Genomic DNA, 25,645 nt, shown 5'->3' with positions numbered 1-25,645 from the left:
CAGTATATAAGTAAATTATGTCAACATTTAACTCCAGTAATGATATGGTGCAACAAAATACAAAAATAAAAGAAAATTTCAAAATGGGCGTGTCTCCGCCCTTTTTCATTTAATTTGTCTAGAATACTTTTAACGCCATAAGTCGAACAAAAATTAACCAATCCTTTTGAAATTTGGTAGGGGCATAGATTTTATGATTTTACTGTTTTCTGTGAAAACGGGCGAAATCGGTTGATGCCACGCCCAGTTTTTATACACAGTCGTTCGTCTGTCCTTCCGCATGGCCGTTAACACGATAACTTGAGCAAAAATCGACATATCTTTAATGAACTTAGTTCACGTACTTACTTGAACTCACTTTATCTTGGTATGAAAAATGAACGAAATCCGACAATGACACGCCCACTTTTTCGATATCGAAAATTACGAAAAATGAAAAAAATGCCATAATTCTATACCAAATACGAAAAAAGGGATGAAACATGGTGAGGTAATTGGATTGGTTTATTGACGCGAAATATAACTTTAGAAAAAACTTTATAAAATGGTTGTGACACCTACCATATTAAGTAGAAGGAAATGAAAAAGTTATGCAGGGCGAAATAAAAAACCCTGAAAAACTTGGCAGGTATTACATATATAAATAAATTAGCGGTATCCAACAGATGATGTTCTGGGTCACCCTGGTCCACATTTAGGTCGATATCTGGAAAACGCCTTCACATATACAACTACCACCACTCCCTTTTAAAACTCTCATTAATACCTTTAATTTGATACCTATATCGTACAAACACATTCTAGAGTCACCCCTGGTCCACCTTTATGGCGATATCTCGAAAAGGCGTCCACCTATAGAACTAAGCCCCACGCCCTTTTAAAAATACTCATTAACACCCTTCATTTGATACCCATATCGTACAAACAAAGTCTAGAGTCACCCCTGGTCCACCTTTATTGCGATACCTCGAAAAGGCGTCCACCTATAGAACTAAGGTCCCCTCCTTTTTAAAATACTCATTAACACCTTTCGTTTGATACCCATATTGCACAAACGAATTCTAGAGTCACCCGTGGTCCACCTTTATGGCGGTATCTCGAAACGGCGTCCACCTATGGAACTAAGGATTAATCCCTTTTAAAATACTCATTAACACCTTTCTTTTGATACCCATATTGTACAAACAAATTCTAGGGTCACCCCTGCTCCACCTTTACGGCGATATCTCGAAACGACGTCCACCTATGGAACTAAGGATTACTCCCTTTTAAAATACTCATTAACACCTTTCTTTTGATACCCATATTGTACAAACAAATTCTAGGGTCACCCCTGGTCCACCTTTATGGCGATATCTCGAAAATGCGACCACCTATACAACAACCACCTCCCTTTTAAAACCCCAATTAATACCTTTCATTTGATACCCATATCATATAAACGCATTCTAGAGTCACCCCTGGTCCACCTTTATGGCGATATCTCGAAAAGGCGACCACCTATACAACAACCACCACTCCCTTTTAAAACCCTCATTAATACCTTTAATTTGATACCCATATCGTACAAACACATTCTACAGTCACCTCTGGTCCACCTTTATGGCGATATTTCGAAACGGCGTCCACCTATAGAACTAAGGCCCACTCCCTTTTAAAATACTCATTAACACCATTCGTTTGATGCCCATATTGTACAAACAAATTCTAGGGTCACCCCTGGTCCACCTTTATGGCGATATCTCGAAACGGCGTCCACCTATGGAACTAAGGATTACTCCCTTTTAAAATACTCATTAACACCTTTCATTTGATGCCCATATCGTACAATCGCATTCTAGAGTCACCCCTGGTCCACCTTTATGGCGATATCTCGAAAAGGCGACCACCTATACAACTACGACCACTCCCTTCTAAAACCCTCATTAATACCTTTACTTTGATACCCATATCGTACAAAAAAATTATAGGGTCACACCTGGTCCACCTTTATGGCGATATCTCGAAACGGCGTCCACCTGTGGAACTAAGCATCACTCCCTTTTGAAATACTCATTAACACCTTTCTTTTGATACCCATATTGTACAAACAAATTCTAGGGTCACCCCTGGTCCACCTTTATGGCGATATCTCGAAACGGCGTCCACCTATGGAACTAAAGATTGTTCCCTTTTAAAATACTCATTAACACCTTTCATTTAATACCCATATCGTACAAACGCATTCTAGAGTCAACCCTGATCCACCTTTATGGCTATATCCCTAAATGGCGTCCACCTATAGAACTATGGCCCACTCCCTCATAAAATACTCTTTAATGCCTTTCATTTGATACACATATCATACAAACACATTCCAGGGTTTCCCTCGGTTCATTTTCCTACATGGTTATTTTCCCTTATGTTGTCACCATAGCTCTCAACTGAGTATGTAATGTTCGGTTACACCCGAACTTAACCTTCCTTACTTGTTTTAATATAGGGGGTTTTTTTGACAAGTCCTGAAATAGAAAATTTGTTTAAAATTTTTTGAGATAGGACGATTTTGAACAGGCAGCCGACATGGGGCGACACTTTACTCAGCAGCCGCAACGAACTGACAAAAAAAATAAAAATAAATGACTTATTGTCTTAGAACTTTATATTCCGGCCTTGACTTTGGCAGAACAGTTAAGTTCTTGTGAGATCCTGATACACAGGGAGTACACGTTTTTATTCTGAAATTTCGGAAAGTATTCATTTTCCGTTAGGTATTCATGGAAGTGTTCCGGATAAACCGTTAATTTAGAATATTCGGAACACGTTAGTTTGATACTACCTCACGAGGTCCGAATACATCAAATAAGTATATACATAATATTCAAAAAATAAACAGATTCCACAAATTTTTAAATGGAGATGAATGTTCCGAACATAGGGAATGAACAATGAGTGCATTTCGTTATGGCATCTCCATTGTTTACTAATGGCATTTTTACGTGAATCAATTTACTAATCCAGTTTTTGACGTTGAATGATAAATTTTGAAATGGTTTAGGTTTCGTATGTTCATAGGTGCACGATTCCTTGGTGTGCATAATTTTATAATTACCTATGTTATGAACATGTCAGAGTTAATAACTTCATCATAAAATTTTAAAAAATGTTCTAAGGAATTATCCAGCTCAGTATTTATCGGGTATTTGTAAACTGATTGCTTCCTATTTCTATTACTTATATTTTTCGAAAAATCGCAAAGAAACAATACAGTTAACGGATGTCAGTTCGATTTGTGAGCAAAATGGCTGCAATTGTCAAAAAATGTGCAGCCGAGCAAGCCTCTTGTGATTGAATCATGATCAATTCCTTTACTGTGCAGAACAGGAATTGAATTAAATTTACCCAGCTCTGTGTTTCCAGCGCGGTCTTCCAGCCCACAGCTGTCGTCTTTTCATTTTTATTACTCGCCGATTACTGCTACATCTACGCTTCCTTCCTTTATTAGCTGCGTCAGGATTGTGTCTGCAGTTCCATTTGTGTACATTCTGCTCAGCAGTACAATCATTAGCAGAGGCTTTCCGTGGGCCCTTTTGCACTCGTGTATGGTATGTGACTTGTTTCGGTCAGTTTGTCTACCGTGTGCAAGCATTTTTGTGCTTGTGCATGAGTTTCGCAAAGCGGATACATATGCTTTGATTCCTTGCGCCGGATCTGATTTTTTATACTGCTGTTATTTTGGTTTGCTCGTCACCAGGTTTTATTTACGAAAGTTCTTCAGAACGCGGGCGTAGTTGTTTCCTTATGTAGGCTTGATTAGGACTGCCTGAGTGTCGTGATTGTTTTTCAGCCTTCGGGGTTGCATCGTTGTTTTCTGGAAAAGTATCCTTTTCCCGCTAACGACCTGCCATTGTTCATCTTCGATATTGGCGTCGCGAGCTTCGACCAAGCCACTCGTTCGTATTTTCGTTTGGATCGCCGTCGGTGCATCCTTTTCTGCCGCTGTTATTATTGCTCAAGTTCGGTGAAGCTTGTGACCTCGAGCTGTATTCTAAAAATTTACGGGAGAATCTACCGATTACGTCGACCCTTCTCCCATTTCCGATACTCCGGCTTTTAAAAAAAGACTAATATTGAAATCAGGGAGAGCACACCAGGTCTGCCACATGTCCTGATGGGATTTTAGGATTCCCAAGGCAACCGGCTCTATGTACCGGAGCAACTAGGGACTTTTCCGACCAAGGGCTGTCATTTCAGTGTAACATGGGATTTGGTGTACAGAGCAAGAACGAACGTTAACCAGGAGACCTGCCAGAGTTTTAACGGGATGGACGCCATTGTAGCATAACTTCACAAGTCATTTTGGAGCGTTTTACCTTTCCTACTACTACTACGATGCTAGATGACTAGTTTCACCAGCCTATTATAATCGTGTTTATAGTATACCATAATCAGGACTTTACAGGCCTCAATCCTGATGGGCGGTTGTCAAATCTAAAGTGGAGTTATTGTCGTGGTATGTCGTCGGATTGTTGCTGCCTTTTCGTAGGAAGATCGTCCCTCGTGACAACCCCATGGGGGTTGGTGCTGCTTAGTTTATGGTCGGTATATACTTGTTTGGCCGCCGGAGGTTCTTAGGACGCATGAGACATTGTTATTTTGAGTTTAATCTCACTATGTTTTCAGGATCTTCTCGTTTAGTTTTTTTCCTTAAACTTTGTCTATTTTTTCTTTGCTTAGTTCAATTTCGTTGGAAAGCTTTTGGGACCTAAAGGAAATTCAATGAAGCGTTTACAAGAGGAAACAATGTGTAAAATGGCGGTGCTGGGACGCGGCTCAATGCGCGATCGCAAAAAAGAAGAAGAATTGCGCGCCAGCGGTGATAGTCGCTATGCTCATCTATTCGAGGATCTGCATGTAGAGATATCAACATTTGCAGCACCCGCAGAAGCACATGCACGCATTGCATATGCGTTGGCAGAAGTGAGAAGATTTTTGGTGCCGGTGAGTATTTTTTCGATGTAACTCTATGTGCTTTTAAATTTTAATTTACCAACCCTACTGGGCATCACTTTCAGGACTATCACGATGACATACGACAAGAACAAATGTGGGAGATGCAAGCGCTCAGTTCCTCTTCCTCGCTTACTTACTCAGATGATCAGCATAGCCCCAACCGTGGCGGTGTTACCGATATGGACACATCGAATGATGAAAAGCTCGAGATGGAACCGCATGGTATGGAATGTAATTCATTAGAAAAAAATGATGCACAACAGGTGTGTTTGCGCAGCAGTGAACAGCACCAACAACAACAACATGCTTTACAACATTTACTACAACAACCACCACCATCCACACGTGGCACTCACACACCAGTTCCAGGCGTTACGCATCATCACACAAATCTTTTGCCAACCAACACTGATGGACTTTGTTCAACAAAATTGAGTGGCAGCAATGCAGCACCAACAACAAGTAAGTTCACGCAATACAAAACAGCATACAGACTTATCCCTTCCCGTCTCCAAGCAAGGAACCATAATAATTTGCCAATTAAAGTGAATTCCTTTCCACTAGTACATCCAGCTGCTATGTCAGTTGCCCTACAACACCAATTAACCGCCGCCGCAAGTATTGGCAGTTTATTGAAGCCAACAACGAATGCAGCAGGTGGGGTACCAACAGTGACTGATTTGCATGCGGCCACACAACAGCCCACCACTGCCGCTGGCATACCATTAGCAACGGAAAATGAAACACCCATGGCAGCCACATTGGGTTTATTAGATCCACCTACCGGTGCGTTATTGCATCCGGCATTACGTAGTGTTAAGGCGATCAATATTGGTAAGCTTCGAAAAATGGGGATGTACATATTAGAATTTGGCATAAGTGAACTTTTGTTGCTGTTATTTTTTATTGATTAAGTTCTTTTCTACAGCGGGTGGCTTAGCACGCAAACGGCCTCTCTTGGGTGTGCCACGCTCAACCATGAATCCAACCAAACGGACTGTAATGACTTTATTGGCTAGGGCAAAGAACTCACAGGCATTGCATGCGGTACGGAATCCTATTGCAGCTGCCACAGCGGCAAGATTTGCTGAGTAAGTATATATGGTCAAGAAGTGGGCAAAGTTTTTGTAGAAATATCAGGTATTGAGCAACAAACTACACCATTTTATGCAGCAAATGACGTGCAGGAATTGAATTTCGTAGAACAACTGGTACGATGGGATATGTTACGCTCCCTATGAAAGGAGGACCGCAGCAAGAAGTCCATGTCCGATGCCAAATATGAACATGCGGAAGCATATTTCCCGATTCAAGATTAGGCTAACATAGTTTAAGTGGCCGTTACCCAGTTAAGGGGTAGCTCACTTGCACACTTTGATGGCCCGTCCCACAGTATCTAACAGTAATACAAGCTTCCTATTATTTTAGCGAGCAGAAAGAAAGTTGTCAGTGGTATTCTATAATCGCAGCCACGTTCAGTTCGTAAAAGCCCGCTTGGTCCGAGAAGACGTATGATACCCTTATGCTCTGTCACACAAATTATTTTTTTCAGAACATACTTAAAAGCAACTGGGATTAAGGTAATCCTAGATAGCTCTAGAACTTACAATGACAAATTTTAGTGCTTTAATAAACGTTGATTATCTAAGTAAATATAAAATGGCTACAACAGCTGAAGCCGAGGATACCATCCCATCCTTACTTACTTACTAACTTAATAGGCCCTTAAAACGGTTACGGCCGCTCAACAAGGTGCGCCAGTCGCTTCTTAGATGGGTTAACTGGCTCCAGTTGGTCACACCAAGGGAGTTTAAATCGTTTTGCACCTGGTCGTTCCTGTCCTGGACTTAAGACGTTCCATTTGTCGCCTATGTAAAATATGCGAGGCATTATTCCCGCTGGCTAGCATCTGCTCGCACTCACTTTCTGCCTCTACTTTTTTCTGCTTGTAAAGGCGTCTTGCTTCCCTTTTCTACTCGCGGTAGGGTTCACACATTCTTATTGTTGCGCTCGCTTTTTACATCGGTCTATTCTTTCGCGACATTATTCATGGTATCAGTTGATTTTTCAGTGGTCGCCGGTTTTTCCTCGACAACGGTAGGAATTAATTTAGAGATATGCGTTGAGAGACCTCATGTGAGCGTAGAGTAGCGAAATCAGTGGCAGTACGTTGCGATTGCAGCCTTTTGACGTCTACCTTTCCTTAAGTTGTTTGTCGCTTGCCCTTAGCGCGCAGAGGCTGCGACGAAATAGGTATCCGAGTTAGATCCTCGGTCGTGCGCGTACCTAAAACATTGCAGGCGTGCCGTTCGTATATCACAACGTGGTCGATCTGATTGCGTGTATTCCGAACGGCGAAGTCGATCAGCCTCAGTCCATTAAGACAGGTCTCATTGTGTAGGCTGAACTTTTCGAGCGTTAGGCCAAAAACACCTTCTTTGTCCAAACTGGCGCTAAAGTCGCCAGGCACGAGTTAAATGTCATGGCGGAGGTAGCGCTCGTATGTGCGTTCCAATGATTTCATAGAAAGCGTATTTTACATGATCGTCTTTCTCCTCTGTCGTTGCATGGGTTCAGATGAATGATTTATTAAAGAATTTTGCTTTTATTCTGATAGCGGTGAAATGTTCGACCACAACTAACTACGCTTTTTTGCATGACCACTTCAATAAATGTCACAATTTTTATTTTTTCCTTTCTTGCTTCGCATCTCATCCACCGCATCTTTAATTGCGGCGACCTCGGCCTGGTAGATGCTGCAGTGGTCAGGTTTAAATGATGTATTGTGCCTCTTCATTCCCAATATTTCCTCTTGTCTTTGCTCACCGCAAGATTCACATATTTTCCCTCTTTATTTATGATAAATAAAATAAATGCAAGGCGTGATTACCGCCGAAGATATTTTACGCCGAACTTCTCTTCCAATTTCCGTCGTGCTCCTTTTTAAATTTTCCTAGAAATTGACGGGACCGGACTAACATGTTTTAGGCCGATTCCGAAAGGCATCTGCAAGGCAGATGAGTTTTACACTGATAGTGCTTGTGGCGGGGCGTGAACCCAGGATTTTCGGTGTGGAAGGCGGAGCAGGCGTGGACTTAGGACCAATTTCATCCGCATACTGTATGTATTCACGCTGTTACTTTGGATTATAATTTTCCTGCTCGAGTTTTCTTCTCCGGCAAGAGTTGTGTTCTTTGCCAGTGCGATTGTGCGAGGGAGGCATACATCAAAAAACTCTTCAGTCCGTACTCCTGAATGTAGAAATAGTTCACATATTTTTGCCAATTTTGTGCATGAAACCACATCTGGACATTTACGATCACGCATGTCTTCTTGTAACAAAAAGATTTAGGTAGGGCCAGTCGGCAAATGCATCTGGTCTTGGAAGTTGTAGACTGCTGGTATGTGAGACTTTGATATGCAGATCCTAGTTATGTGTAGTCGTTGACGGCGATGAGGACGTTTTTGGTCGTGAGAAGTTTTGCAACATATAACCAAGGATAAGAGTCTCTACAGTGGAGTGAAGTCCGGAGCAAGGCGTTTTAAGTTACTATATCAGTTACTATATTTTACATGAGGTGTACCTTTGCACCAAATGTGATGGTTTTAAATATAGATATATGTTTTTATCCAGAAAATGTAGTTTCTTGTCCCTGTATTGAATTCAATACCTTCCCGAAACAGCAGAGTAATTAATATTCTAGCGCCGTGGGTCTCCGGATAATAATTTTATAAAGGGACGAGAGTCCTAGTCCCAATTAATGAAAATCAATTTTAGTTCCAGCTTTTTTTTGACAATTTTACCGCTGAAAATTTCGTCAAAAAGTTCTCCCAGCGAGTTAGAGAGCTTAGAATATACCCGAGGCAGGTAGGCCTGTCATAAGAGGCGACTAAAATACCCAAATGATTCAAGGGGTTGCGTAGCGTAACCCTTCCAAGGGGTTGCCAGCGCAACTTATAGCTTTTCCAAGATAATTGTCAACCTTCCCGTGGCGAATTCTGTTTCTTTAACAGCCGAGGCTCTGGAGACCCCAAGTTCCATATGGAAGTAGGGGGTGGGTGATAAATAGATTGTTGGTCTGCTGTGAGCAAGATGGCCTTTATAGTTATGACGCAATTGATGCATGTTGAAATGGAGCGCAGAGAAATGCGCATGCGAAGTAGTGGTGACTTAATTTCCTTCCGCCCCCCCCCCCCCGTGTCGTTATGCCTAACGGGATGCGGACACATGAACAGGATTAGCCTGGCTTCATTGGGCCACTTGAGGGTGTGCTACCCCAGCGTCCAACAAAAAAAAGGCGTGGGTGGCGTGATGGTCGCGAAAGTTCAATGTGATCATATTAAATCTTTCTCGAGATAGTCGGGCTTGTACGTTAATAGTGCTTGTTAACAGAACGTAACGGATCTTTATCCGACAAAGGACTATCAACAACGATAACACTCCCCCAAGTGTTTTTAGCGCTACAACGTCAAAAAATTGTAACTTAATTTAAGGAGCCTTTTCTCTTGTAAACGACTTTAACTGTACAATAAAACTCTTTACTATTTCACTTTTTTAGTCCTTTGCAGATGCTTACCTCCCCATTCATCTTATCATCACAACCGATGGAACAGTCGATGCTAACATTTTCAAAGGAGAGTCTTGCACAAGGTGTTTAAAAAATTTGCAGACTAAGCAAAAGAAAAAACAAACAAACAAATAAAAAAGGTATTTTGAATTGAAAAATTTTAATCCTTAATGAGCCCGCCTCCACCTACACACCAATGTATTACAATTAAGAAGTCACAAAATAAAAACAAAAATAAAAGCTAAATAAAACAATTAAAAGTTACATTTAAAATATTAAAACACACTAAAATATATTTAATGAAAACAAAACCAAAAAACTCGCCCAACGCAAGCATAAATAAGATTTGAAAAAACGAAGCGTAAAATGTTAATTAAAAATAAATAAATTATATAGATTTATATACAACTCAAACATAATTTATCGGAATGTTGTCGGAATTGACAAGACATTGCTATTATTATATGTGGCAACACATCTTTAGGGACTAAACTGGAAACATAATTGTGCACGACGACAAGTAACTTTGAAAAAAAACGCAATATATTTTATTTACACAAAAAAGAAACTTAAAAAAAAAAACACTTAAACTATATTACTAAAAACAAAGCAAAAACAACAAAGCAAATTATACATAGAATATTGAATAATCAAATGCAAGCAAAAAATTAAAAACAAAAATTATTTAAATAAAAAATGTCTTAACAATGCAAACAATTTGTTTAATTCTACATATATTCACATTTTTATATGTAACTCGGTCTATGAAAAGGTGGCTTATGACTCAAAAAAAACAGCTGTTAACAGCTGTTTCTCGCAATTTCTTTTTTGAGTCAGAAGCCACCTTTTCATAGACCGGGTCACATATATGTATTTATATTAGGGTGGTCAGTAAAAAGTTAATAAATTATTTTATTCGGCTTCAGGTAAATAACATTACCATATACCACATTGTAAATGAAAACATGGTTGGTGTCATGTGGGGGCCTAATTGGGATTCCGATTAAGTAAGAGCTTTACCCATTTCAGTATCCAGAACGAAGTTGTGCTAGAGTAAGGCACGTCTTCCTGGGGAAATTGCTTTCATCAACTGCAAAGTTTTAGGATTCGTCATTGAGTAAAGGGGCTCAACGGGCATTTATTGGCATAGTAATTTGCCGACTCTATGTCGATGCCTCTGAGGGCCTTTTTATGCTCTTTGAGCTGAAACGGCAAAATACTCTTATGATAGAATATCACCCTTGAGCTTTGTTGCTTTGTTGCTTCGTTCCTGAACTAGACCGATGCCTGCCCACCACACAGATAGTTTGCAATCCACCTTTTGAGACTGCGAGGAAGGGTATAGCCTTTCTAAATCGCGCAGTAAAGCGCAGTGATCAACCGCATCAAAGAATTTTGATAATTCTAGTGCTACAAGTACTGTTCTATGGTGGGGTTCATGGTTAAGTTGGTAATTTATTTGTGTGTTAATGGCGTTTAGCGCGGTGGTGGCCCAATGTAATTTTCGAACCAATGCTGATAATTGCAAAATCGCCGGTTTGCGGTCAAATAAGACTTTAATAGCGGTACCACCCTCTACATTTTTCATATTTTCAGACATCACGAATGTGGACAAAGACAGTTTGAAAATGAGCGACAGGTCTTTAAATCCGTCAAGGCCAAGGCTGTTAAGCATCGGCATGGCAATTCCGTCCGGGCCTAGTGCTTTAAATGGCTTAACTATTTCAATGGAAGACGCACTGTGTTTATGCTTATGTGCGCGTCTGTTGGCATGCCTTTTGGATTTGTCAACTGGCAAAAAGCGTTCGCACATTTCTTGGCATCCGTAGTTTCTTAAGATATTTCTCCCATTTCGCCCGCTTGTATTTGTCCACAAGCCGTCTGATGCGCAGGTTTATGTCCCAGTTTAGGGGGATTGCCAGGGTCATGCTTTTTCAGAAGATTACGCTCTCTCGCTAAAGTTACAGCCTCCTTTGGAGAAATTGGCCGGATTTATGAAATTCTTATAGCAGGACGAAGCGTATTCAATATATTGTCGAAAGTATCATTATACAGTAAATTTTGGTATTGATTAATGATTAGGTTGTGTCTTCATAGGGTAGTCAGAGTTTTGATCCTCATGCGACATGCTTAGCGGTTTCAATCGAACCCAAAACGTATATGCTTCGTCTTCACCTATAGCATTATCAGCGTTTAATTTTTTGCAACCCTATAGGAAACTCAGCAAAACGACCAGGTGCGACACGCCTTAAGCTTTTCCAATCAGAACTAAATCATACATATGTATGTATGTATCTTATACTTAAAAAAAATAAATGTAAGGCGCGATAACCTCCGAAGAGATCTAAGGCCGAGCTTCTCTTCCAATTTGCGTCGTGCTCCTCTTGATTTTCCCTACAAATTGGCCGGACGGGACCTACATGTTTTATGCCGACTCCGAACGGCATCTGCCTTGCAGATGAGTTTTCACTGAGAGCTTTTCATGGCAGAAATACACCCGGAGCGCTTGCCAAACACTGCCGAGGGGCGACCCCGCTTAGAAAAATTTTCTTCTAATTTAAAAACCTCATTTCTAAAATTTTGATGTTGCTTTGCCCGGGGTGCGAACCCAGGGCATACTGTGTGGTAGGCGGAGCACGCTACCATCGCACCACGGTGGCCGCGAATGAAAATAACATTATTAAAAAAATTTAAGGTCCACCCTAATATACATATCATACAGCAAAAATACAATAAACGTAAATTTAAACACTTAAAAGCTAAAATATAAATATAAAATATAATACTTAAATATAGTTAAATTGAACATGGGAAATAAATATTAAGTATTAAACAACAACATTGCAGTTTTAATGTGAAACATAAACAGCAAACGAAATTACTTTAATGCATTACTTTACAAAAAAACCATTACAAATTTTTAAAAACATACATACATATATATTTATATTATATTAAAATCATTTTTTACGATTTTAGACTTAATAACGTAATTTATTTCATGTTGCTGTGTGTGTATTAAATAAATAAATTCATTAAATAAATAATTAACATAAAATAAATAAAAATGGTTAAACATAAATGCATCTATATATGGATTTAGTATATTCAAATATGCATATGGCTATGTATGTAGTAAATATATTTGTATTTGTAGTGTATATGCATGAAACATTAATACAAAACACATCAGTGGAATTCGCTTTGTCTTGCATGTTGCACAGATTGCTTATCTCAATATATAAAAAACACGTGTCACTATGTTTGAGGTCAATGGACTACTAAACTACTGAATCGATTTTGAATTTGTTTTTCACCCCATATGTAGTTTGATCTGACTTGAAATATAGGATAGGTTATATCTCAGTTTATAGTTGCAATATTATCTTATTGCAAATTTTTTTATTAGTTTATACGTAATAATAAAATGTTACGTATACGCACCGGCACTCACATTTTCAGGTGATGCGGATATACTTCCGTGTAATTGGTTGGTGTTTAATTAAACAACGTGCTTATCAATAAAAAATATTATAGCGAATGATATCAAGTATAGCACATCACCAAGGCCGGCGAGAGGGGGGCCCGCGATTTGAGGTACTAAGACATTTTTTTTAATTCAGGAGAGTCTTTAGTTGTTCCATGTGCAATTTTTAAGCCGAATTTCAAAAGCAAAGAAAATCTTCATTTCGTTTTAATATTATAGTGAAGTGTGAAAAATAAAAATCTATATTGTGACGAATATTAGCAACACTAAGGGATACTATCATCTCTAAGCCGATGCTAAGCAGTGACTTGTCTGCACATCAATAAATCAATCATTATGTCTACACAGATGTACGTACACGCAGCAGAGAAGAGACGCACAAACACATGCAGATATCTTATTTGAGATGCTCCCAAAAGTATGCAATTATAATTGTGTTCACACATACACGCGCGTAGGAGAAGTATAGCTGATGGCCAACTAGTAGATTCTGCAAATGGAAGCGCTTAGAAGATGCGAACGAGAAATCACACAGTATAAAAGCAGCAACAGTAGAAGCGCGACAATCAGTTTGATTTGAGAAGCCACCTGGCGAGCAGTAGTAGAGTTATTTATTGTGAAGTACGTTATATTGTGAAGAACTTTAATAAAGGCCATTTTGCATTATTGAATAGTGGATTTATTTATTCAACAGTTCAGTGATTCGAACGTTAGCAGAAGACTGCAAATAAGGGCAATTGCAGTAAGTTCGTTACAATTGGTGTCAGAAGTGGGATTGTTGAATAAATTCCGAAGATTGGGAATACAACTTGGCCATGGCAAAGTTGAGTGAATTGACGATCCAGCAACTGAAGGAGGAGTTGGAAGTCCGTGGATTGGCTACTTTTGGCAACAAATCCCAGCTACAAAGACGACTAAGTGTAGCTATGGTTTTTGAAGGAATCAATGCTGGGGAGTATGTTTTTCATTTTGATAGCGACAAAACAACAACAAAAATGGAAGAAAAAAACGAAACACCGCAGACAGAGACGAGCACAATATCTGCACAAACATCGACAATGGCATCTCACCTGGAGTCACAGGAGGCACGTATTTCAGAAATGGCGTCGCAAATTTTTGCGCGACACTGGTGCCATCTGACATGAAAAAGTAGCCAACTCCAACTTTTGTTGCAAGCAAAGCATAAGAAGAATTTGACATTTGGTGCTGGCACCCTTTGCAAGTGAATTTAATTTTCCCACTCGTTGGTAAATTTTCTAATATTTTTCGCAATTAAAAACTGCAATATAACAATCGAATACGACACAAATTATGTTAGCAAGTATTTTTGTTGTATAGGGAGAATGTTTATAACAGTGCTTCGCGAAATTTTGTATATGAATGGGCAAGGCGAAATAAACTTTAATTGCCAAGTCTGAAGTTCCTTTATATCTACAAACGCAACATCTTGGTTAATTGTGGCGATGTTATTGGAATGCATAAGCTTGTGTTGAACGCATCTATATGAAAAATTTCATTGTGCCGTGTCCTTTACTCTCCATCGTCAGTCGTTAGCGAGGCAGCAACGAATAAACACTACACACAACTGTCGCAAAGTTCTCTATGATAAATACTAGCAGCACCAGCAGACGTTGTTCTGCCCTAAATTTTTGGTCTATCTCCATACATTTTAATAATCTTTTTCCGTCTAACTCTGCCCTCGCCCCTCTACACTTTTTCCTAATCTTTGTATTCACTCCTCTCTGCGTATTTTTCGCTTCATCTATCACCATTTTCGTCTCATTCTATCTCTTTCTCAGTCTTTTCCTTCTCTCTTTTCTCTTCTCTCAGGTTTTTCTCATTCTTGGCGGTATGTATTTTGTTCCAGTCCCATTCCGAGTTTCAGTCCCAGTCCCACTCCGAGTCTCAGTCTCAGCCTCAATCCCAGTCCTAGTCCTAATCACAGTCCCAGTCCGTCTCTGGTCTACTTCCCGGAAAAAAGCATCGTAAATACTAATATAGGCAAATTTATATACCAAATTTCAGGCAAATCGAATAGGACGTATGTAAATAGGTATGTGGGTATTATTAATTCATGTCTTTATTTCGGCTTCGCATGCATATTTATCAGTTTTGCCAGGTTGATGCGACTAAATCGAATATCACAATGAAAATTACTTTAAAGCTCTCAGCAACAGATTTCATTTGATATCCATAATACACACATTCTAGGCGTACCCGGGTCCATGTTTTGGCTTATATCTCGAGACCCTAGTCACCCAGCGGTGTAAAACGTACTCTGTACTAAAGCACACATCAACAGCTTCACTTTGATACCCATAATGTAAAAACACATTCTAGGTGTATACGGGTTCACGTTTTGGCCTATATCTCGAGACCCTAGTCACCCAGCGGCATAAAACTTACTCTGTACTAAAGCACACATCAACAGCTTCAATTTGATATCCATAATTTAAAAACACATCCTAGTGTTACCCTTATCCACGTTTCTGCCTATATCTCGAGACACTAGTCACCAATAGGTATGAAAACTACCCTGTACTAAAGCACTCATCAACAGCTTTCATTTCATGTCCATATTGTACAAACACATTCTAGGGGTGCCCGGGTCCACGATTTGGCCTATATCTCGAGACCGTAGTCACCAATAGGTATGAAAACTACCTTGTACTTAAGCATTCATCAACAGCTTCCATTTGACACCCATACTCTACAAACATATCCCAGGATTACCCAGGTCCACGTTTTGATCTCAACACCCTAGCCGGAACGGGATAAAAAGTATCCCATGTCCGTTCCATGGTTCTGAGCTACCTCTCCACCAATTTTCAGCCAAATCGGTTCATCCGTTCTTGAGTTATGCGTAGTGTAACTAACACCACTTTCTTTTATATACATATTTGAATTTTTTCTAAAAAAAATCAAACTCAAGAATGGCTAAACCGATTTGGGATTTCAAAATTAACTAACCATCATCTCTCCTTCCTGTATCTTTCATAAAAATTTCATGTCAATCTTTCTATCCGTTCTCGAGTTATGGAGTGACAATCAAAATGTACAGTTCTTTTTATATATATAGATTTCCAATGGGAAACGCGATTAGTACGACGGCCTTCCCATATGTAGCTCATCTTCCAAACGTGTTTAGGCTTGAGTTTTTACCTTTTTGGGTATGTTATATATAATCACTTTCCAATACAATATGAGTTTTCTAAATTATTTTAACAAAAGTTGTAACAATTTCATTCTGGACTCCCTTTTTTCTTAGCCATAAAAAGTTGAACTTCTGCATTGCAAAAAACTACTATAGAATGTTTAAAGAAACTTAGCGAAATAGTAAAAAAATTCACATGAATGTATCTTTATGTTTTTTTTTAATATTTTTTGAACGCTTTGTATTTCCCTGGTTGCAGAAATGTATGAAATATAATTTTTAAGCAAGTGATCGCCACTATTTTTACGATATTTGCCGTGGTGAGCCGCTTTGACAAGCCAAATTTCATATCCATTTGCATGTAAAAATATCGGCTACCCTACGAAGCGAGTAAAACTTAATGAGTTGAAGGGCTTGAGAATATTTCAAACTATTTCTGAATCAAAAATGAAATTTTAAAAAATTTTTGATATAACTGTTTTTATTTCCTGCTGGGATGCTCATTCTCTCGCTCTTATACTATGTTCAAACAGAAAAAAAATTGAGGAAATTTCGATTTGAATTGAGTGCTGTTCATACAACTCTATTTAGCTTACACAATAGTAATTTGATAGCTGGTTGGCTCATCTCTACAGCAAGAACATACCTTTGTTCAGACTGTCAAAATGTGCGTGTTGGTATTAGGCGAATGAAAACATAAAACTTTGAAATTTTTGTGTGTTGTAAGAAAATGTGTTCAATGTTTTGGTTTCATTTTGAGTTTGCCATCTTCTTTTGACAATCTCTACTCCAGTGAAATGAAAGACATAAAATCAGCTGATGAGATGAGCCAACCATATAGTTCAGCCGTGCGTAGCTGACGTTTAAATATACTCAATAAACACACTTTACAATGTTGCATTTGCAGTTTGAAACAATTTATTACGCAATTTTTTTTAAATTGGCAATTTATTATATGACAAATTGCGTAATAAATTGCCCAAATAGTATAAATTGCCAATTTGGTGTGTGTTTGAACATAGTATTACTATTCCACTTACATTTTAATTCTTGCCGACCACTGGTATAAAGGGCCAGTTATACTTGCATTGCATATTAGGGCACAGCAAACATTGCTCTCACAAACAATATCTGATCAATGGGAATTGCGTGTACTTCATTAGGCTTCGCAGTGCATAGCATGAAGGCCGCGGTACAATGACATTTTTCATATAGATGCGTTTAACGAAGCTTATGCATTCAAATAACATCGCTACAATCAACCAAGATGTTGCGTTTGTAAATATAAAGCAACTTCAGACTTGGCAATTGAAGTTTATTACGCCTTGCCCATTCACATACAAAATTTCGCGAAGCACTGTTATAAACATTCTCCCTATACAACAAAAATACTTGCTAACATAATTTGTGTCGTATTCGATAGTTATATTGCAGTTTTTAATTGCGAAAAATTTTAGAAAATTTACCAACCAGTGGGAAAAATAATTTCACTTGCAAAGTGTGCCAACACCCTTAGCCAAAGCAAATGTCAAATTCTTCTTCTTATGATTGGCTTGCAACAAAATTTGGGAGTTGGCTACTTTTCCATATCAGATGGCACCAGTTTCGCTCAATATACCGTTCTCCATTAATATACGTGCAATCTACTCATAATGCATAGCTTGTGTTAAACTCATCTATATGAAAAACTGCTTATGTGACGGAGCTATAACCGTCCCATGTAGAAGTACAGGAGTTAGGCCCGGTTTTTAATAGTTGGTGGCTCCGCCCTTTTTCATTTAATTTGTCTAGGATACTTTTAACGCCATAAGACGAACAAAAATTAACCGATCCTTTTGAAATTTGGTAGGGGCATAGATTTTATGACGTTAACTCTTTTCTGTGAAAATGGGCGAAATCGGTTGATGCCACGCCTAGTTTTTATACACAGTCGTCCGTCTGTCCTTCCGCATGGCCGTTAACACGATAACTTGAGCAAAAATCGACATATCTTTAATGAACTTAGTTCACGTGCTTACTTGAACTCACTTTATCTTGGTATGAAAAATGAACGAAATCCGACTATGACCACGCCCACTTTTTCGATATTGAAAATTACGAAAAATGAAAAAAAAAATCCATAATTCTATACCAAATACGAAAAAAGGGATGAAACGTGGTAAGGTAATTGGATTGTTTTATTGAAGCGAAATATAACTTTAGAAAAAACTTTATAAAATGGTTATGACACCTGCCATATTAAGTAGAAGAAAATGAAAAAGTTCTGCAGGGCGATATAAAAAACCCTTAAAATCTTGGCAGGTATTACATATATAAATAAATTAGCGGTATCCAACAGATGATGTTCTGGGTCACCCTGGTCCACATTTTGGTCGATATCTGGAAAACGCCTTCACATATACAACTACCACCACTCCCTTTTAAAACTCTCATTAATACCTTTAATTTGATACCCATATCGTACAAACTCATTCTAGAGTCACCCCTGGCCCACCTTTATGGCGATATCTAGAAACGGCGTCCACCTATGGAACTAAGGATTACTCCCTTTTAAAATACTCAATAGCACCTTTCTTTTGATACCCATATTGTACAAACAAATTCTAGAGTCACCCCTGGTCCACCTTTATGGCGATATTTCGAAAATGCGACCACCTATACAACAACCACCACTCCATTTTAAAACCTTCATTAATACCTTTAATTTGATACCCATATCGTACAAACACATTCTAGTCACCCCTGGTCCACCTTTATGGCGATATTTCGAAACGGCGTCCACCTATAGAACTAAGGCCCACTCCCTTTTAAAATACTCATTCACACCTTTCATTTGATACCCATATCGTACAACATATTCTAAAGTCACCCCTGGTCCACCTTTATGGCGATATCTGAAAAGGCGAACACCTATAGAAGGAAGGCCCACTCCCTTTTAAAAATAGTCATTAACACCTTTCATTTGATACCCATATCGTACTAACAAAGTCTAGAGTCAAGCTTGATCCACCTTTATGGCTATATCCCTAAATGGCGTCCACCTATAGAACTATGGCCCACTCCCTCATAAAATACTCTTTAATGCCTTTCATTTGATACACATGTCATACAAACACATTCCAGGGTTTTCCTCGGTTCATTTTCCTACATGGTTATTTTCCCTTATGTTGTCACCATAGCTCTCAACTGAGTATGTAATGTTCGGTTACACCCGAACTTAACTTTCCTTACTTGTTTTATTTCAATTCGGACCTCAAGCCAGCTAGGAAAAACTGATTAGTTAACAAAAAGGTCGCCAAAATCAAAATTTTTAAATCATATATATTTTATTTTATTTTTTTGTAGTATTAGAATCTTATACTTGAGTTCAGTCAAAGAACCACAAGTTGGGAACCATCATTTTTCAACTTAAGTAAAAGAATTTTTCGCTTTATAAAAAATGCCCTCTTTTGCTAAGTACACTATGACTCTCAAGTAGAGCCACTGTTTCGTAACAACTCTTAAGATTTTAGAGCTATGCTAGTTATCAACATAAGCTCTAATGGTACTCAAGCCAAATGCTTGTTGGGTATATTCGAAGCCATTTTGAACCGGAAATCACCGATAGGTTAACTAGAGTTTAACCATGCCAGATCGGCCTCTTAAGCTCAGCTTAAAATTGAGTTAAAGTAGACTGAAAATAATAAGTTTAAGCATAGTTTAATACTGAGTTGAACTTGTACTGAAAAACCGGGCCTTGGGCTGTTGTTACTCTTGACCATATGATACTATATGTTGCATACTTTTCTGCGCACTTGATATTGTTTAAGAGATTTTTGGCGATGGAGTTTTTGGGTAACAAAAGCTGCCTCCGAATTCCAACTTTAGCTAACGCTAAAATTACATTGCCAAAGATCTCAAAAGCTGTATCAAGTGCGCAGAAAAGCGTGCAGCCTAACTGCTGTTGTTGTTGTTGTTGTTGCCTTCGGGGAGTATCCTTATCGCTACAACAACAACAACAGCCTAACTGCTATACTTTCACGTTAGACGTGAGCTGCTATTCCTTATGAACATATGGCAAGACATTTTTGGCGATGGAGCTTTAGCGTTAGCGAAGGCTGGAATTTGGGGCTCGAATGTGCTTTGAACTTTTATTTGTATAATGTGTTATTTTAAAAGACGTACACAAAAGTTTCCTCCGATGTAGCTACTCCGATTTTTCAGCGACGACTAACACATTCAATAAACGAAATAGCGAAACAATCTATGTGAATCGAATTTGCTCAATTTTATCGGGAACGAAATGAGAGGATTGAGAAAAATACCTTGGAGCAGGTTTGCATGTAATTTTTCCGTATATTTTGTTGTTGCAACTTTACAATCCGTACATTCCGTGGAAACCATGCATCGTTTGTAAAACAAAGCGAGTTCCTCTGTACAGTCATACACAAAAACACATTTACAATACAGCTGAGCTGAGCAAAGCACTGTGAATGATAACTAAGTGCGATATCTTCTGCATAGACGTCAAAATTCCAAAGTGATTGGATCACCTGATTTGTATTTGATTATCACTGTCTCATTCTGTATCTCTTTCTATCACCCGCTGAAGATAGCCGGCCGTATGCGCTGCCATATTGAACACTCTGTCAAAACGCTAAAAAGTAGCCATATTGAACATCCTGCCAGGCATTTGACAGATAAGATATCACACTTAGTTATCATTCACAATGGAGCAAAGAGCAGGCATTGTTTCCGTAAGTAGGATGCATTGCGTCGCTTCATGCAATGGTTTCAAGGCAATGCAAGAAAAACATGGGAAAAACGGTAATACAAACGACCATGGCTTAACAGAATACAATATAACGTATAGTAGTAACATAAGCATAAAACAGCATTGAAGACATATGATGACATATATCACAATGGCATAAATTAACATAAAATCTACCTGAAGAAATTTGAAGCAATTAATACCACAAACCAAATACACCAGATACCAAAAGAATAGTTATATTTTGCGATTGAAATTTTTTAAAACGATGATTCTCGTTTATCACAGTCTGCATATTTATTTGTATCTAAAATTGGTAACCTGGAAAAATGAAATAATATTTCTTTATAAATAATATAAATTTAGAAACTACGTTGACGGCGTTTAGCTATTTAGTGTGTTCTCCACTAAGCTAACTGACGCCAATTGGAGACACCCAGCAGGCTTAGGCGCTCAAAATATTTCCGCGGTAGGCATGTCTGTCCCAAGAAGCGAATAAACACACATCCAAAGGTTAGAGAAGTCAAAAAAATCGTTCCAGGGCCACTCGGGCTAGTGCGAGAAGGATTCATATCCGACAAAGGACTGCCTACATCCGCCACACACTCCCCTAAGTGTGTTTTTGCGGTTACAACAACAGCCAAGGCAACTAAAGTATTTTTAAAATGATCCCATCAGCGGTGCGTGTGCTTCTTCTGCTTCCTTAGGACGTTTCCGTTAAGAATACCTGCCAGGCCGGAGTTCGCCAGTTTTTAACCCACACTTATAAGTTCCAATCAGTGTGTTCACGTCAGGCTTCAAATTTGTTCTATCGTTTTTGTTTGTGGGCTTGGGCTCATCACATTTTCATTTATGAGGGCAAAGAAGGGATACATTCATAATCAAAGCACGCTCTAAGCATCGGTTATATTGGTCGTCGTTTTCGTTCTTATAAGAATTCAGGACGCTACCGAGTTTTTTGATAAACTTTTCAAGTGTTTTGGCTAGCAACGCGAGCTCTATGCACTCTTGAGCTCCAGCCTGCAGGTCGTATCTTCGCATTCGATCCCAACAATATTACATACGAAATGTTGTACCGAAGACGACTTTCCAAAATATCACAAAAAAAGTTACTTCATGAAGTACTCACAAGCAAAGCAAGAACTGGGATGGAAAATCAATATTGGATTACTTGGTTAGGTCAGGTTGAACTGGCTGGCCCGTGAGGACCTCACATAGATTAAACGAGTCCATAGAGTTACCATAACGAACAAACTCTTTCAGAAACCAGGACGTATGTTATAAAATAACTCTGTCCTCTTGGCAAATACCAAGAACTTTCTAGGACATATGCTATCTGTTGCTTCTAGATCTGGTACTTGTGCCACCCCTAATAGTTGGAGTCTTAGCCTTGTAAGCGCAGGGCATGGGCACACAACGTGTTCGATTGTTCCTCTTCCAACCCGCAGCGCCCAGGCAGAATAGCCATCATGAGCTATTGGAGTACTAGTATAACAAGAACGGAACACATGACCCAACCATTTTTTGCAGAGGTCTCATACTATCTACCATTCTGTTCTTGTAGGGTTATAACTTACATGAAAACTTTTAGATGCTGGCTTTTGCAGGAGTGTTTAAACATATTTAGCATGATTTTAAAACTTGGTTTAATATTCTTTGAGCTTACTTTTCACTCATCCCCGAATATGCTTTTAAATTACAATAAACATCATCACATCACATTAAACATAATGGGGCATACTAATGGTCATAACAAAGTAGGTACTTAAACTTAGTTGCAGCTTTTTGACATAATTTCCTATGCAATATCTGTCAAACAAAAAGCTGCACCTAACTTAAAGTACTTTCATAATTTTGACTATGAATACGCCCCAATCAAATTTATATTATATATACAACATTATTAAAGATCAATGTAATTTACACATAAATATTATTATATATATTAATGTTAGTTAATATAAACAAAAATTGAGAGAATAAAAATTATTGTTGCAAAAAAAAAAACGCTTTAAAACTAAACAAAATAAAACCGAAAAAGTTTTTAAATGTGAACGCATAAAATTATTTATTAAATAAGAAAAGATAAAATGAATAAAAATTTAAAAGAAAAATTAATTAAAAATTATATATATATATAACTAAATGTTAGCAGCGAATACTAAACGCATTTTATGTAACTAACTAAAACAACAACAAGAGAAAAAAGAAAAATAAAATACAAACACATGCACGAAGGACAATTAATTTAAGCATCCATACATACAAACATACCTACATACATATAAAGCAATTAACAATTAAATAACTGATGTACCACAAATATTGATTACTGCATGTTTCAATGTAATAGCGAAATAAATGCAAGGTGTTGTTGAATTTTTTTTTTTATTTTTTTTTAATGTTTGGCTGAAAAAATAGTAAAAATCAGACAAAGCAAAAAAAATTTTAAAATAAACAACAACATATAACAAGGTTTGGCCGTGGTTTATCACCTAAATAATTGTTCATATATAAATATATACACCCCATCAAACTGAAAGCAAACTAAAAATTAAAAAAAAGTATTAATTGATATTGCAACATATTTAAATTATAAATTATCAGTAAATTTAAATTATAAAACAGCGTGTTAAATGCGTACGTTGTTGCGTATGTTTGTGCTATGCCTAAATTTATATTCATGTACAATTCACATTGCAGCCCCAGCAGATTAACATCATAGATGGGCACTTTGCACTACCATTAAATCTGCACTAAATTAAAATTCGCAATTGCAATTCCACTTAATTATTAAAATGAAATACATGAATGGTAGGCGCGAAACACGTAAGCGAGAAAAGTTGAAGTTTCCTGGAAAGGCAAAAATCATGCCTAAAGAAGTATCATCACGCCAGCTATCGCTTTTTCGCTATAACTAACGCCTATTGGGAACACCAAGGGGGATCAAGTCTTCCTACAATCGCTCCCAAATAGGGGTGTCCATAAAAAAATACTTCCTCCTGAGTGTTGTTGTTATAAAGAGCAACAACTGCGTTGCATGCAATAAACTATGGCTGCCAACTTATAGTCGCTCATCATTCGTAGTCGTTAGCTGTGCAGTTGGTTCCATTTAAGTGTTTCATATAAAATTTTCAATTTACATGTGGCTACTTCGTAGTCAAGGCTATAGTCGTAATTATGACTAGTTCACAGTCAGCAATGAAAACCCCGCCTATAACGTTGTTCCACCAACTACTGATATCGGAGCGTAAATTAATGAACTAAAATAATGATTGAATCAGAAAAATTTCATGACCACATGATACGCGAAAGCGATTAATAGCTTAGGTTATGCTAAACTGGCCGGTCCGTGTGAAAAATCAATGCCAACTATAACTATTATAATTAAAGTATTTCAAAGCAAAGTGTTGTTGCTACAATACACCCTTCCTAGCGAAAACCCACCTTTCATCTTTTTGGGCATGTGGCGGAATTTCTTTTTGCTCAATTGATTGTTGGAAAGTTATTTGGCTTAAATCGTGTACTTCCGTAAATGCCGATTTCAATCTGTCTATAGATATCGTGTCTTCTCCTTTTGCAAGTTTGATTGCGAAAAATTTATTTGTACATTTGATTATCGTGAAAGGACCGGAATACTGGTGCAGAGGTTTTTTATTGTACATCATTACGAACCCAAACTTGTTTTGATTGAAAGAGATCCGCACAAACGAATGGTTGCTGTGATGTGCAATAGGCTGTGGTTGAATATTTTGCATTTTTATTTTAAGACGTTCTAGAAACTCAGTAGAAATGACATCAGAACTTGTAACATCTCCAAAAACTCGCCCGGAATATGCAACGCCTCTCGATATACCATTTTAGCATCGTCCTTAGGCCAAGTAGTACCGAAGGCAAGCTTTTTGACCATTGCGCAATTGCTTGACAAATCAAGGCAGCTTTCAAAGTAGAAAGTGGAAAGATGTAGTGTGCTGAATCTTAGCTCCAATAAAACTAGCTAAATCATGAAACGCTTTCGAAGTGAATTGACGACCACACTCACAAATAATTATACTCGGACATCCAAATCTTGCAAGCCAACCATCAAAAAATGCTCTGCTTACAGTCTCCGCTGTAATTTCTGTTATTGGAGTGACTTCTGGCCATTGCGAAAAACGATCTATAATCGTCAATAGATACGTGAAACCTTCAGATGGTGGCAAAGGGCCACCCAAATCCAAATGCACTTCTGAAAAACGCTTTGAAGATAAAGGAACTCGCAAACAACGTTTGGTCCAGATTTTAACGTTCTTATTGAGTTGCGACCAAACAAAACGATCTGCAATTAGTTTCCTTGTAGCTCTAACACTAGGATGTGCAAGGTTATGAAGGATGTGAAAAACAGGTCTTCGAAATCTGTGAAGTATAGGCCTGGGCTTACACTTAGATACATCACAAAAAATTCAGTTGCTGAACCTGGTAATGGTACCAGTTTTAACTTAAGTCCAGAAACAGTTGATAGAAGTAATTTTTGTACATCTTCATCTGTTTTCTGAGCCTCGGATGTCGCATATAATCAATTGTAGAAACGTCCTCTATCCTTGGAATCGCATCTGCAACCGAATTGTCCACATGAACAATATTCACAGTAAACTGACCGATAGATGAAGATTTTGCAAAATTTTGATTAATAGCAAATGTAAAAAGAGTAA

General features: G+C 38.2%; 1 protein-coding gene across 9 annotated transcripts in view; it reads left to right on the top strand.

The window, feature by feature from the left end:
- The window catches only part of LOC137243909 (uncharacterized), a 489,952-nt gene extending 477,470 nt beyond the window's left edge, over positions 1 to 12,482 (top strand). For 8 of the 9 annotated variants that reach the window (XM_067772226.1, XM_067772227.1, XM_067772228.1 and 5 more), the window contains exons 4-8: positions 4,717 to 4,980; positions 5,055 to 5,454; positions 5,539 to 5,826; positions 5,921 to 6,083; positions 9,552 to 12,482. In XM_067772226.1, the coding sequence (XP_067628327.1) occupies positions 4,717 to 4,980; positions 5,055 to 5,454; positions 5,539 to 5,826; positions 5,921 to 6,083; positions 9,552 to 9,651 (1,215 nt within the window). In that variant the 3' untranslated portion in view covers positions 9,652 to 12,482. The remainder of the gene's footprint in view (positions 1 to 4,716; positions 4,981 to 5,054; positions 5,455 to 5,538; positions 5,827 to 5,920; positions 6,084 to 9,551) is intronic. The other variant, XM_067772220.1, reaches the window with a different exon arrangement.
- Positions 12,483 to 25,645: the final 13,163 nt, after the last annotated feature.

Source organism: Eurosta solidaginis, chromosome 3, assembly GCF_040869045.1.
Source record: "Eurosta solidaginis isolate ZX-2024a chromosome 3, ASM4086904v1, whole genome shotgun sequence".
NCBI classification, from domain to species: Eukaryota; Metazoa; Arthropoda; class Insecta; order Diptera; family Tephritidae; genus Eurosta; species Eurosta solidaginis.
The sequence above is the reverse complement of the archived record's forward strand: the minus strand, read 5'-3'. Positions and strand labels throughout refer to the sequence as shown.